We start from the raw sequence: 16,158 nt of genomic DNA, 5'->3' as shown, positions 1-16,158 counted from the left end.
TGATTTAAATATACTTGTTCTTTATTTTAAATATTGTATTTGTTCCCGTTTTGTGTTTTTTTTTTAGTTTAAAATAAGATATGTGTAGTGTGCATAGGGATTTGTTCATAGTTTTTTTATAATCCGGCCCTCCAACAGTCCGAGGGGTAGTGAACTGGGCCCCTGTGTAAAAAGTTTGGGGACCCCTGATCTAAGTTGTATTTAATAGGTAACTGTAGCTGTTCCAAGTGACATACATTTTCAACTTAAGAACAAACCTACTGAACTTATCTTGTTCCCAGCCTGGGGACTGCCCGATTAATTCTGGCTGCCCTAGGGAACTAATACAATGTGAGCATTTAGAATTTTCCCTCTGAAAAAGAGCCACGTCCTGTGGCCCTCCATCACAGTGGCTGGAATCACGGCTACAGTGTGCTCCTTTGCAGGAGAAAACCCTTGACACTCACATGTGGCGTGTGTGCTTCTGTGCTCGGCGCATGCGTGTGAGGCCCTCTAAGTGTCTGCTTGCTCCCAGTTGCTTTGATCTTTTTTAATAAAACCAGAAAGACGACAGCAAGGATTTTATGTCGACTTTTCCTATCAAGAGGTCCCCTTAAAAACATTTTTCCTTCAGAAATTAATTAGCACGTTTTACTTTAAGGAAATAGGTCACAGTCAGGAAGAAATAAAGGTTGGGGGTGAAATCAGAGTTCCTGGGGGAGGGTCCCAGCCTCCTTTACGATGGTGACTGCACCCTGTGCTCTCATCCCCCCTCCATGCCCCTCACGGGTCGCCACCTCGAGGGCGGCTGTGATCTTCAGTGTTCATCCCCGGATCCCCGGGGCTGCTGCTCTGACAGTGGTGGGTCCACACGGCCTGGGACAGCCCACTTCTTTCAATGCGGTCCTCCTTAATAACTGAGGCTGGGGCCGGTGGTTGGATCTTGCAGATTGGTGCGCCCAGACCCCAGAGCCCGCATCAGTCCTGCTACGGGCTTCCTTCGTTTCTCCACGGGCTGCTGGTTGCAGGCCTACAGAGCAGACCTGGAAACTCTCCCTGAAATGAAACAGGAGAAGCATTTGGTCTCGTGAACTGGGGAAAATGGGTAGAAAACAGCATCATTATAAGGAGTAACTTATACTAGATATTGAAATGTTGTGCAAACTCTAAGGATTAAAACAATGTGATCCCCATTCTTTGCTCAACAGACAGAGGGGAGCAGAGGAACCCTGAGACAGACCCAATGCTCAGAACTTATTACCCCGTCATTGCAATCTGGGGGCTGAGTTAGCTTCATCCATGATTGGGAGAGGTCTTGCTAAATGGAAACAAACAAAAACATACTTTGATCATATACCAAAATAAATTTCCAGATCAAAGAGTTTAATGTAACACATCAAACCATAGAAAAATGAGGGGAAAAAAGTCAACGTGAAGATTAATTGATCTCTGGTAGGTGAAGATTACTTTAATAATAAAAGCAATCAATGCCTAACTGGTGGTGGTGCAATAGATAGAACACCAACCTGGGACACTGAAGACCCAGGTTTGAAACCCTGAGGTCGCCAGCTTGAGTGTGGGCTTGCCAGCTTGAGTGTGGGTTTGCTGGCTCGAGCGTGAGATCATAGACATGATCCCATGGTTACTGGCTTGAACAAGGGGTCAATGGCTCTGCTTGAGCCTCCCAGTCGAGGCACATATGAGAAGCGGTCAATGAACAGCTAAAGTGACACAACTATGAGTTGATGCTTCTCATCTCTCTCCCTTCCTGTCTTTCTGTCTGTCTGTCTGTCTCACTAATACTAATACTAATACTAATAATAAAACAGTCAAGAGACATTCCAAAGAAAAGGACTTAAATATTTTAGTGTACCAAACTCTATAAGGTTTTATCTGTAGAAATGAAAACCACAAATAAAAACTAAAGGCAAATGCCCTGGCCTGTTGGCTCAGTGGTAGAGCTTCAGCCGGGCGAGTGGAAGTCCCAGGTTGGATTCCGGCCAGGGCACACAGGAGAAGCGCCATCTGCTTCTCCACCCTTCCCTCTCTCCTTCCTCTCTCTTCCCCTCCTGCTGCCAAGGCTCTATTGGAGCAAGGATGGCCCAGGAGCTGAGGATGGCTCTGTGGCCTTCACCTCAGGCACTACAATGGCTGTGGTTGTAACGGAGCAACGCCCAAGATGGACAGAGCATCATCCCCTAGAGCAGTGGTCTCCAACCCCTGGCCATGGACCAGTACCGGTCCGTGGGCCATTTGGTACCGGTCCGCAGAGAAAGAATAAATAACTTACATTATTTCCATTTTATTTATATTTAAGTCTGAACAATGTTTTATTTTTAAAAAATGACCAGATTCCCTCTGTTATATTCGTCTAAGACTCACTCTAGACGCTTGTCTTGATCACGTGATACATTTATCCGTCCCACCCTAAAGGCGGGTCCATGAAAATATTTTCTGACATTAAGCCGGTCTGTGGCCCAAAAAAGGTTGGGGACCACTGCCCTAGAGGGCTTGCCGAGTGGATCCCGGTTGGGTGCATGCGGGAGTCTGTCTCTCTGCCTCCGTGTTTCTCACTTCAGAAAACTACAAAAACAAAACAAAACAGACAAAAAACAAACACTAAAGGCAAATGAAAAACTAGAAAATTGTTTGCAAAAAAAAAAAAAAAAAGGACAGAAAATGATACTATCCTAAATAATTAAGACCCTGGTCAAAAAATTAATAACATTAAACCTATGGAGATTGAAAGCAATATGCAGTAAAACAACAGACATTTTCTTTGGGCCCCATGGGTAGGGATCGCTCTTTAATGACAGGCATTGTTGATGAGGACACAGGGAATTCTACAATGCTAGTGGGGAATGAGCACCACTTTCTGGTAGATACGAATTTTGCTTTTACTTTAAAATCTCTGAGTTTATTTTACTGTGCAATTTTAGAGCAATTTTCTGTTGGTCTTGTAAGATTAAGGTCATCGATTTCCTGTCATCTTCAGTCACTGACATTGTTTTGGAAAACACTGAATTCAGCAAAAAATGGAATTTTCTTTCTTGCACAGCGGTTTCCATTGTAACGCTATCCGTCTCACTGGTAGAGGCCGCGCTCAGCTGTTCCGATGGCCCGGGCGGCGTCTGTGCGGTGTGGCCCGTCTGCTGCCAGTGCTGGCCAGGCCCCAGCGCGTGTCACACTTGCCTTGGCCTCATACGGTGTTCCATGTCCAGGAATTCCTCGCTTACTCTTTCTCTTCTGGCAGTTCTGTCTCATCTTTTGTTAATTCTGGCCCAGGGGAAGTCCAGGCAGGTCCTGAGGACATTACTCCAAATGTTATCTTTTCCTCTGAAAGAAGTCCGCAGACGGCTGGCACCCACACTGGGTTTGTCTTCCGTTGTTGAATTGTAGTCGTGTTTATTGCCCCAGTGAGTAAAAATCCTCTGAGATCCCAAACAAAATAATGAAATGTTATGTGGGTCTGGAAAAAATTTAGACTCTGAAATCTAGGAAATTGTTATATTGCTTTTCTGACTTTTGTTTCAACATAATAAAAGATGTCCTAATGACATGGAATTCAAAGAGTTAACATTTTTATGGCAAAACAAGGAACTCAATTCTAGCCTGATTATGGTTCTGGGACTGAAGTCTCACTTTTTAAATGGAGGGGGGGGGAGGCATTAATAGAAGGGCGTTTCCAAGATCCAGACTAATTTCCACCTCCATCCTTCCCCCCACCTCCCACCCCATGTCCTCAGAAGATCGTTTCTCACCCTGAGAGCTGAAGTTATATAGTGCCCAGTCTTGATCCAGCTGAAATTCCCTCAGTGGGAGTACCCCACACGGAGGGGGATCATCCGTGGCAGATGGGAGAATGAGTGATGGGCGTTGCTGAGGGGATGGTTGGGGTGTCCAGGGAAGGAGGGTTCCCGGAGCCCAGGGAGGGGACTCTGCTCTAGCAGGGCCAGGGGCTCAGTGTTGTAGACGGGGTTCACTCTTAGTATTTGCCTTTGTTTTTATATTTTCTTTTATTAATTTTTAATTACCATACAACAAGATTCATGTTTTTCCTTTGGTTTTAGCTGTATGAGTATATATGGATAACCTTCATAAATAGAATGCAGATCATCTCCCCTCCAAATCTCTCTGCTTTTATAGTAACTTCCTGATCCCCTGTTTATGCCCCTGACAACCATTGATTTGTTTTCCATCACTATTGTGTTGTCATTTCAAGAATGTTACATGGGGTCATGGCCGGTTGGCTCAGCGGTAGAGTGTCGGCCCGGCGCGTGGAAGTCCCGGGTTCGATTCCCAGCCAGGGCACATGGAGAAGCGCCCATCTGCTTCTCCACCCTTCTCCCTCTACTTGCTCTCTGTCTCTCTCTTCCCCTTCCTCAGCCAAGGCTCCATTGGAGCAAAGTTGGCCCAGGCGCTGAGGATGGCTCTGTGGCCTCTGCCTCAGGCACTAGAATGGCTCCAATTGCAGCGGAGCAACGCCCTAGAGGGGCCGAGCGTCGCCCCCTGGTGGGCATGCCAGGTGGATCCCGGTCAGGCGCATGCGGGAGTCTGTCCATGTGGTCTGCCTCCCCACTGCTTCTCACTTTGGAAAAAATACAACAACAACAAAAAAGTATGTCACATGGAATCGTATAGGATGTAGCCCTCTGATGTTGGCTTCTATTAATGGAAGAGATTTCTCTGTTTCTGGGTGTATTAATACTTCCCTCCTTCCTGCTGCTGTGTTATATGCACTGTAGATGCACCACAGATGGCTGATTTCTTCACCCACTGAAGGAGATTGAGGTGTTTACAGCTTTTGGTTTTCATAGATAATGCTGCTACAAATTTTGTGTTCAGGCTTTGGCCATACTGATTTTATCTTACAAGAAAGATTGGATGCAATCTGTAAAAACCTGGGGAGAGGAAACTGTAATGTCCTTTAGGACAGAGCTTTCTCCCGCTGAGAGATGCCTGTAAAGGTTTACTGATCACCAGGGCAGGCAAGACAAGGTCTGAGAGGAAGCAGGAAGTGGGTCATGAGGTGTCAGCTGAGAGTGAAGGCATCAAGGGACCTTTGCCTCACAGTCTCTCCTGGAATAACTGCCACCTTTGCCAGGAGTAGATGCCATAGCAGTGAGGTGTCAGGGTAGGAATGGGAGGACAGGGTCTGGGGAGAGATGGGGCTATGGCAGAATGGCCGAGCATGTTAGAGAATAGCTGAAAATGGGTGAACACGTGTCTAGGATGTGTAGTCCCTCCCCGTGCAAGTGGAGAAAGAAACCGCATTTGCTTGTGGCCAAGGTCATTCCCTCTGCCGCCGCAGCCACACAGGAAAGGTGGGGGGATGCAGGCTTGGCTCCAGCCCAGATCTTCACAGTGGAAATGACAGATGACCTCTTAATACACTCAATTCTCAGCCTATTTGTGATCAAAGGCTCCGTGAGTCTATTTGGTTTCCTAGACCTATTTGTTTAATTATTTAATAGTAATCCTCCCAGCCAATCATGGTAGGGCCTCCTGGAGGGATGGGGATTAGATCTAGGAATTCAACCCCCTGGAAACTTCTGAGAAAAAGAACTCAGCAGGGAAAAAAGGAAAGAAGGAGGGGAATGGAGAGGTGAGGAGACTCCAGAGCTCCCTCCTCACCCCCCCATTCCTCGTCCTGGCCCCTGCACTATGGTATAGAAAGATTTGCATTCCTCAAATTCTGCTTTTGGGAGAGTCGTTAGCAGTTAGGGCCCCTCCAGCCATCAGCCCTCCCTTCGCCTTGGTGTCACCATTTCCATCTCCTCATCTTTTAACCAAATTCTGGGCGCTAAAACCAAAGGATGCCCTGTTCTGATGACAGCCTTCTTTGAACAGGTGCCTACTTTTCCAGTTAGTTGTGGGAGCTGGGGGCAGTGCAGTGGACGGCTGTGCCTACTGACGCCTCAGTGCCCGCCTGGCTTGGCATCTGCAGACAGTGGCTCACATCACACTTGGCCATAGGTGTGCGCACCATTTATTACAGCCTTATCTGGTTCGCAGCTCCTGTTCTGTGTCCGAGCTGGGGCCCCTGACTCATGAAGCGACTGCATCCAGTTATTTTTCATTTATTTCTGATCTCAAGAACAGTCTGGTGGCTCAGCCTAGAGAGGAAAAGGCATTGTTAGCATTATGAAGAGAAACATTCTTTCCAATATTAGTAAGTGCACATAGAAGTCTTAGGGAAGTTGGTGCTATGAAATGATTGTTAATCATTAGGAAAGTATTGGGTTTTTTCTCTTCCGAGGCAAGTCACCATGTTGACAATAATTTTGAAATATATATGTAAGGCTCTTAGAAAGGCAAGATAGTGAAATCAATAGGGACTAAAGGTCTGTGTCTGAAACTGAAGGCCAGAATAATTTGTGTAGAAGGCAAGCGTGTGAGGGAGAGGAGACTAGGGTAGAGCAGGGTTTATCCCAGGTGTTCGGGAACTTCCTGTTACCTCAGGCAAATTCCTTCTCTCCCTGCCTTTATCTCCCTCACTTATAAGATAAGGGACTTGCAGTAAATCACCTCAGAGGTCCTTCCAGTTCTGATCAGAGGCCTAGTTTGAGATACTTCTTGTAAGAGAGGCAGAATTCAAAGAGAAGTCAGCCTTTTCTTTCTTGGATTATTTATCTACTTATTTGTGTCTGGGTTGCTGCTTTGAAATTTCTCGTGTTTTCATAAATTTCATAGACCAAGGGGAAGGCCTACCAAATTGAAAGAAGAGAGAGAGAATCATTAAATTCTTATCACTCCAGCTGTTGGTAGATAGATCTTAACAGGAGTTTCTGATCCCTGACTATGCTGGTTTTCTTCTGCCATGTAACCAATTACCACAAACTTAGCAGCTTCAAACAGCACAGATTTATCATCTCACAGTTTCCATGGGAGGGTGTCCAGCACTGCCTCGCCGGGTCCCCTGCTCAGACTCTCGCGAGGCTGCAGTCAAGGTGTTGACTGGGGCTGGAGTCTCATCTGAGGCCTGGGATCCACTTCCAAGCTTTTGTGGTTGTTGGCAGAGCTCATTTTCTTGCAGCTGTAGAGCTCATGGTGACTTGCTCCTGCTCTGGGGCCAGCAGGATTATCATTCTTCCAGCCTCTGAGTTCAGGAAAAGGCCTTAGCCCACTTTTAAATGGTTCATGTGATTAGGTCAGGCCCACCCACGATTATATCCCCTTTGATTAATTCAAAATCAATTGATTTGGGACCTTGATGACATCTGTAGAATTCCTTCACCCTTGCCTCATAACCTAACCTAATCATGGCCATGATATCCCTATACTCAAGGGGAGGGGACACAGTACCTGACTAATAAGATGGGGTTCATTCTTCTTATGTTAAAGAATAAGAAAGTTCCCTGGCTGGTTGGCTCAGTGGTAGAGCATTGGCCCAGCATATGGATGTCTTGGGTTTGATTCCCCAGGTAGGGCACACAGATGAAGTGCCCATCTGATTGTCCACCCTTCCCCCTCTTACTTCTCTTTCTCTCTCTCTCTTTTTTTTTTTCTCTCTCTCTCTCTTCCCCTCCTGCAGCCATGGCTCAATTGGAGCAAGTTGGCCCTGGGCACTGAGGATTTCTCCATGGCCTCTGCCTCAGGCACTAAGAAGAGCTCTGTTGCTGAGCAATGGAGAAAAGGCCCCAGGTGGGCAGAGCATCGCCCCCTAGTGGGCATGCCAGGTGGATCCCAGTTGGGGCACATGAAGGAGTCTGTCTCTGCCTCCCCTCCTCTCATTGAATAAAAAAATAATAATAATAAAACAAGAAAGTTTTTTAATTCTCAATTGAACTTGTTATCTATCTTGCTTTGTCCCATATTGTTATAATCATGGCCACTGTCTACCATGCAAAAACAAACAAATAAATAAATGCCTTGAGAACCTTGAGACAATTATCTAAGACATGTCTGTGTCCTGTTTTTCTTTCGTCCAGACATTATCAGGATTGCCAGACCAAGATACCTTCTATGACGTGGTGGACTGCCTGGAGGAGTTGGGCATTGCAGCCGTGTCCCAGCGGCACCTGAGCAAGAAAGGAACTGACCTGGACTTAGTGGAGCAGTTGAACATTTATGAGGTAACAGACCATGCCTTTTTTAAGGCATCTTACAGCTTGGACAAATGTCAAAGGCCAAGGTAAACACACTCTAGACCTGTGGTTCTGAGTGTGATGTAGCAGCGCTTGAAACACCCGGGAACTTTTTCAAATGCAAGGTCTCAGTGCCCAGCCCCGACCTGGTGAAGCGGAAACTCTGAGGGTGGGCCTGGCAGTCCGGGGTATCTAAGCCTCTTGGTGCTTGTGATGCACACTCAAGTGAGAGAAGCACCGATCTGGCAGAAGCATGGGAGCTTGCTTGCTCATTTATTTATTGCTATTTTAATTTAAAAAACATGGATTCTACCAGCAGTGTTTTCATTCAGGCTAAGAGAGAGGCTGAGAGGGGGGCAGAGACAGAGAGACAAACAGATCGTATTTCTCATACTTCATAGGGGTGGGACTTCAGGCAGGGCCTGCTACGTGATTTGTAGGACAAAATAAAAACATGGGGGAAAACTGATGTTAAAGATACTAAACATCTTTTTACTTCTTCCTTAGTCTCTCTCAGCTTGTTACGGTGTTTCTTTTTATTTGCTATTTACTGTCATTGTAAGGAAAGAACAATTAAAATTATCAGGGTCTCATTTTTTTTGAGACTCAGAGACATGGACAAGAGTGCGGTGGTTACGGGAGGGCAGGGAGGGGCACAAAGAAAACCAGATAGAAGGTGATGGAAGACAATTTGACTTTGGGTGATGGGAATACAACATAATCAAATGTCAAAACAACCTGGAGATGTTTTCTCTGAACATATGTATCCTGATTTATCAATGTCACCCCATTAAAATTAATAATAAAAATTTAAAATTAAAAAAAAGTATTAACAGGGCTTTTACTGTGCACCTTTACATTGTGCAATGCCAGTTTAAAATGCTATTATAAGAGCATTTAACCTGGATGCATACTCAGCAAAATTCGGTATTTGTCACCCCTGCATCCATAGGCATTTTATCCTTACCAGAACAGTGGAAACGCTGTACAAACTAACTCAGCTATTTTTACTTCATTTCTTGACATGTGTTCATTCTGTCAACACTCTGTCTTCCACTTACTGATGAGTAAGGAAGGCTGAAAGGGAAAGGAGCTGTGGGCTGTGGGCTGTCCTAGCTCCTCATTTTTCCTATGTCGTCATTTCAGCATCAGTGGTTGGCTAATCTGGGAAAGTAACACTGTTGAGAAAGAATAGGGTAGGACCAGTGGTGGGATTCAAATAATTTAACAACTGGTTCTCTGCCCTAATGACCATTTTAAGTACAAAAAACCCCCCGATATACCAGAAAGTAGTTTATTACTTCGTGCATTTAATACCTAAATGAGAACAATAAAAGAGATGCACAAAACTAGGTTGGTTATAAGAAAGAGTTTTAAAATATTAATGAAAAAAAATATTAAATAATACCTGACAAAAAAAAAGCAGTAAAACTGCTATTTAAGATATTTCCATATTGCTTCTTTGATTGGCATCCTCACTTAAAATTATTTCACCTGTGGACAGAATGAACATTATGACTACGGGCGCTTAGAATATGCTGTTGCGCAGATGAATGTTAAAAAAGAGTAAGGAATGTAAATTTGTGCCTTTCATATTAGAGATCCCTGATGACAAGTGCCATTTTAACAACCAGTTCACCAAACCCAACAAAGAATTAGGTATCAGTTCTGCCGAACTGGTACGAACTGGCTGAATCGCACCCTAGATAGGACCCTTGGGTTGCCATCTCTTCCTTTAGAGCACTTTCTGGTTTGCATGGAAACCCTGCCTCCAGGGCTGCCAGTGACTGCTTAGCCAGACAGTCTCACTGACCTCCCAGTGTCACGGGTCGACCAGAACTCGACTCACAGGGGCATGGAATAGCGGACATGCGTATTGCATCTACACCTCTATGCATACATGTGCTCCATTTTCCCACTGGACTTCACTTATAAAACCCAAGTTTGAAGTTAAAGTTAATAAGAATTTCCCGATGGGGAAGGCAGAGCAGGAAGCCAAGTGCAGAGCCCCGCTGAGCACGAGGACGGAGCCCGGTACAGTTGCAGAGGTCAGGCCCTGCTCTGGGTGATGCAGCATGGCTTCAAGGCCTGTTGACTTGATGTCTAGCTGTTCCCAGTGGGTTAAAGTTAGTTATCTGATGTGACTGTTGTCTGGACTTGCCAGGGGTCTCAAACTCGCGGCCCGCCCACCAATTTTGTGCAGCCCGCAGACTGGCCCGCAGATTAATCCACGAAGTTTGATTAGTCTGCGGGCCGCATAAAATTGGTGGGCGGGCCGCACGGCTGCGAGTTTGAGACCCCTGCTTGAAACGAAGGTTAGAGCACATTTTATGAATAGCAAATTGCATTCTCCATCATCCTAGTTTCCTTCCATGACTAGTGGGGGACAGAGTCTGGAGACATGCTTTCTCTTAGGTAATGTGACTTTGAATAGGAAAGCTTATTTGATTCGACCCAAATTTTTCCACAATAATGCAGTGAATGAGGCTATGTCAGAGGACATTCTGTCAGTGGTGTTTCACTTTTTTTTTCTTCACATTTTCCTCTCCAGATATCATTCTCATACCACAAAATTAACCGTTTTAAAGTGTAAAATCGTATGGATTTCAGTATATTCATAAAGTTGCATAACCATCACCACTATCACTTTCCAGAATTTTTCATTACCCCCAAAAGAAACCTGGACCTATTAGACACTCCTTATTCCTCTCGTGCTCCCACACTTCATACCCCAAACCACTAATCTACTTTGTCTCTCTGTATCTATTTGTCTCTTCTTTTACATAAGTGAACATTTCATGTAAATGGAATCAGCATGTGGTCTCTATGACTAGCTTTCACTTAACATGTTTTATAAGACTCATTCTGACTGATATTCTATTGTACAGCTGCATCACATTTTATTTCTCCATTCACCATCATATGGGCATTTGGGCATATTACGTCCATCTTTTGGCTATTATGAGTAATGTTGCTAAGAATAGTTGTATGTATACGTTTTCAATTCTCTTGGATATATACCTAGGAGTGAAATTGCTGGTCACATGGGAATGGTGTTTAGCCGTATGAAGAAAAGAGATGAGGTGGGATGAGAAACTGTGGTGTAGATAAGGAAGGCCCTTCTGAGCTGACGGCCTCAAGAGAGACAGTGACGTAGAGGAAAGCAATGGAGGAGCTCCAGCTCACCAGGCGTGCAGGGTCGAAAGGAGACTGGTGTGATTGGAAGGGGAGGGCAGCGAAAGCAGAACCTGGCGAGGTTGACATCCTGCAGGTGCTACATCCCATGGGGCCTTCTCTGCTCTCTCTCCTCCTTCCTTACTCCCTGCAACTGAAAACAAGGTGTGGGAAAGTCAGATCTGACTAGGCCATTTCACTATTGAACAAAACAACCAATAGTAAGCAAGTGAATAAATATATGAATGAATGAATGAATGAATGAATGAATGAATGAATGAATGAAAAAATCATTTTCATGGCCAGCAGGATATAGCCCTAACTCCTTGAGTTAGTTCAAGGGCCTACATGGTCTGTGGCCTCAAACCTCTGTGGCCTTTACTCCAGCCATTCCTAAGATGTCGTTGAAGTTTCAGCCACATTCAACATCTATATCCTGAATGCGAAAAGCAGGTCTTCGGGGAACCTTCCTGTATCTAGTCTCTTTTCTTTGCCTGGAGTACTCTCAAGTTAGTTCTCAAGTTAGCAAACTCCTACTTCTCCTGTAGGAGTCAGCTCAAGTGCCCCTTGTCCACGAGGTCTCCTTGACAAGGTAAAAAGAGCCTCTGCTGCTTGTCCTTGCACTTTGTTAATAACCGTGGAAGAGCAGGCGCTTATGTCCTTGGACTGAGCAGCCCTCAGGACGTTCTTGCCTGTTTCCTTTTGAGCTACTCTACGTTGTATGCCTCATTCCTCTCTCGAGCCCTGGTGCCCAGTAGTGCACCTGCTCAGCGTAGAAGTGCAGTAAGTACTCAAATAAAGGTCTCTTTTTATATCACATGTTTTATGACAATGTTTTCCAGATGCTGGGTTGAAGTAAGGGCATGATTTAATCAGAAAATAGTTCACCTTAGAGGGAAGATGCCCTGAGTAATCACTCAAGGTGACAATTGAGTGCTTTATATACCAGGCAAAGTCAGGATTTTTATTTTGTTCTGAAAGCCAATGCAGTTTTAAAAATATGTATTTATTGCTACAGGACAACTAATTTCAGAATACACACAAGCAGCAAGGAGGCCTATAAGCAAAGCCAGTATTTTCCTCTATGAATGTTTTTAAGCAATTGAAGAAAACTTGGTTGGGCTTCTAGAATTCTTCTTAGTAGTGGAGGACGTCTGGTGACCATATGTCCTAGACTTTCTGGGGACAGGCCCAATTCCATGTAATTTAATTCCATTTCAGAAAGGTGAGTTAATCTATGTTTCATTCATTTGAATTTTTATAGCTTCGTATAATTTTACAAATACGTAAATTCACAAATCAAAAAGAAATAAGTCTTTTGTCAGGTTATGTGTTCTAACTTTTAATTCTCAAAATGTGGTCTTTGTAATGGGAAAGGCATCTGAAGGCTGGAGACTTTGGGGATGAGGGGTAATCAGTACTTTTAGAAATCATTAACTATCAGGTCTAATATCTTAAGATCCTTCTTTGTCATGGGGATAAAAAATGTGTATCAGTTAGCTCTTGGGCATAACAAATATGCCAAAAATGTAATGACCTGAAAGAACAAGTGTTGCTCATGAATCTGTGGGTCAGAGCTTTGGACCTGGTTCACCTGGGAGATACTCAGGCAGCTTCAGTCATCTGATGGCTGGACTGGGGCCACGTGGTGTAAGGTGGCCTGATTTACCTGGTTTGGCATCGATGCTGGCTCTTGGCTGAGCCAGGCTAGCCTATACTTCTTCACAGGATAGCAGCATTTCCAAAGCGCAAGTACAAAAACACCAGCGCTTTTCAAGCCTCCGTTGGCATCGTGTTTGAGATGTCCTATTGGCCAGTGGAAGTCATGTGAGTAATCCTGGACTCAGTGTAGGAGGGGCTACACAGGGTAAGGACACAGGAAGTGCTGTTCTTGGGGAGCCCAGTGCTGTTCCAGCCTGTCACACCCTGTCAGCAGCATGGTTACTTTCTGAAATGATACCAGCGCTGGCATCCATGTCCCCTAAAGACTGAATCAGGTTGTATATATATGAATGAAAAAGAAGATGTGGGATAGCAGTAAGGGAAAGGACTGGATCTCTTTCTTTTTTAAAAAATTCATTTGAGAGAGAGAAAGAGAGAGAGAGAGAGAGAGAGAATGGGGGGGGGGAGCATCAACTCCCATATGTGCCTGGACCAGGCAAGCCCAGGGTTTTGAACTGGTGACCTCAGCATTCCAGGTCGATGCTTTACCCACCGAGCCACCACATGTCAGGCAGGACTGGATCTCCTGTGTAAAGGTGGCTGCCAGTCATGGATGTTAGTAGCAGGGTAGCAATATAAACTCCAAGAAACCTTAATAGCTTTTGGCCTCCATCAGGAATGTTTGGATTGTTGGATAGTAGTTGATAGAAACCATTTTAAGTGAGACAGTGTATGCCGGTGATGGTTTTTAGAAAGCCTTATCTTTTAGGGATTTATACTGAAATAGTTTCAGATAAAATTATGTGATCTTGGAATTACGCCCCTCCAAAAAAAAAAAAAAAATCACTGGCTGTGTGGGGTTGGGGACACAGAGGGAGCAGGGTGTAAATGAGACAAGATTGGCCAGGAGTTGATCACTGTTGAACCATAATTGGTAGTGAATATGTCACAGTCTTTATACTCTTCAACATACCTTGTATAGCCTGATAAGGCTGTGGCGCAGTGGATAGATTATCAGACTGGGATGTAGAGGACCCAGGTTTGAAACCCCAAGGTTGCCAGCTTGAGCTCGGCTCACCAGTCTGAGCACGGGGTCACTGGCTTGAGCATAGGAACATAGACATGACCCCATAGTTGCTGGCTTGAGCCCAAAGGTCACTGGCTTAAAGCCCAAGGTCACTGGCTTGAGCTCTAGGTCACTGGCTTGAGCAAGGGGTCACTCACTCTGCTGTAGCTCCCCGGTGAAGGCACATATGAGAAAGCAGTCAATGAACAACTAAGGTGTTGCAACAAAGAATTGATGCTTCTCATCTCTCTCCCTTCTTGTCTGTCCCTGTCTGTTCCTCTCTCTGTCACAAAAATAAACACAAAAAAAACCAACCAAACAAACAAAACCATATGTTGTATCTTTTTGAACATTTCCACAATAAATTCTTTCTAATAAAGCATTAGAAAGAATGCTCAAATCGTTCAGTGGCCTCAAAAACTGATAGAAGTTTTCAGAGATGCCACTTCCAGCTGCTCTAACTGCTTTCTCAGTAAGGTAGGGTAGGGGGTGCCAGTGGTCAGTGCTCTGGACTCTGGAATCTTCTTCCTCAGTCTGGGTTTTCATTTACAAACAGTGTTCCACGTTTAATTAAAAGAGTTAGAAGATATTTGACATGGGATCTAGCAAGTGACTCACTCCATCATTTGGGTGACAGTAGGGATCTTTCAGGACAAGTTCGACCTCACCTTGTGTCCCCATGGAGGACATCTGTTGCACTTACAGTAAATTAGATCTGACACCACAGATTCTGAGTAAGTCTCCTAGTGAGGTTTGTCCTCTTCGGGTGTTTCCCAGCTTGTAGGGTCCTTGACTCTAATCTGTAGGACTCCCTCGAACCGGGAGAATGTGAAACTGCCACTGTAGCCCCACTGTGGAAGTGAAGTCTGCCTTCCTGTCTTCTGTGGACACTGCTGAGTCTAGGATTTATCTTAAGAACAAAACCATGAGCAAACAGCAGCCCCCAATTTCCGGTGATACCAAGCCCGAGGCTGCCTTGGGCTCTGCTGGGATTCTGTGCCCCCATCACCCCTCTATCACTCTTTTCTTGTTTTAAGGAAATTAGTGTTTTTGTTGAGGATCTGAGCTTTAGGAAGTCCCCCATTGAATTTCACTTTATAATGTTGCTTTGATAATTTCCCCAGATTTTTCTTTTCATTGAAACTTTCTGATTGTGTCTGAGTTTCTTGACAGAAGGCAGATGAGGTGGCTTGCCCTGTGCGCACACTGCGAGGGCCTCTGCCAGGCCCTGGGAGGGGAAAGCTGTTTGGTCCTTGGATCACTGAGGTTAGACAAGGAATTAGAAATATCTGAGCTCTACTTTGGCCCCTAATCTTATCATTCCAAATGTGTCTTTAATGAGAAGCAGAATCAATACCTCAGGTCAGAGTGAGTTCAAATGGTCTAGAATTTTTATATCTCAAAATGAAGAAAAAGTAATTGGCTAGAAATATTTAAAAATACTGTCCTTGGTTAAGTACGTAATCATTCTCAAACTCTCCCCAGAGAATGCCATTTAAAGTGTTCAGGTTGAGAGGATGATAAATGTGACTGACCAAGTGCATAATTTCTTAGTTCTTGCAGTTCAACTGGAGAGGAGATTCCTAGGAAACAGCCTTTCCAACGAGATTTTATAACAATCGGGCTTTTTCTGAACTCGTATCAATTCTTACCTCAAACCTCCCAAAATTATGTCTGGTTAGTAAATTCAGAGGCACCAAATAGTCAAAATAGTATTAAATCGCCTTCATATATCTGAGAGTTTGTTATAAAATGTATCTGGCTCAGAGACAGAAGAGTTTTCACTAAATCGATCTTCTCTGAAAGCTAAAGCTGGAGGGTACGGGAAACAGGGCAGATGAAGGGGTGCACGCTTGTGAAACAGGCCACGTGTCTCGGGTGCCCAGTCCTGTGTACCTGCGTGGGAGTGGCTGGCCTCGCCTCGACTCTGCCAAGCCTACCTTGCTTGGCGAACACTGCTGCCCAAACTGGACACGGGGGCTCACCGATTTTGCAATGGCCAGATTTTCTGTAGCTAGGTGATATAAACGCCATGTAGTGTGATGATCTCTCTGTGTCTTTATCACTTCTTCATTCTCGCACCAGGACCAAGTTGGGGAATGTGACTGAGAGCACCCACAGGCTGGAGCACTTGCACCTGAGGGGACATGACACTGTGGGACTCCCAAAGTTGCCAAGTCAGAGAGACTG

At 44.8% G+C, this 16,158-nt stretch overlaps 1 protein-coding gene across 5 annotated transcripts in view; it reads left to right on the top strand.

The window, feature by feature from the left end:
• FHOD3 (formin homology 2 domain containing 3) overlaps positions 1-16,158 on the top strand; it is a 482,415-nt gene that overhangs the window by 317,143 nt on the left and 149,114 nt on the right. For all 5 annotated transcript variants that reach the window (XM_066246735.1, XM_066246736.1, XM_066246734.1 and 2 more), the window contains exon 9: positions 7,911-8,054. In XM_066246735.1, coding sequence (XP_066102832.1) covers positions 7,911-8,054 — 144 coding nt within the window. The remainder of the gene's footprint in view (positions 1-7,910; positions 8,055-16,158) is intronic.

The sequence above is a fragment of the Saccopteryx bilineata genome, chromosome 11 (genome assembly GCF_036850765.1).
Source record: "Saccopteryx bilineata isolate mSacBil1 chromosome 11, mSacBil1_pri_phased_curated, whole genome shotgun sequence".
Taxonomy (NCBI): Eukaryota; Metazoa; Chordata; class Mammalia; order Chiroptera; family Emballonuridae; genus Saccopteryx; species Saccopteryx bilineata.
The sequence above is the reverse complement of the archived record's forward strand: the minus strand, read 5'-3'. Positions and strand labels throughout refer to the sequence as shown.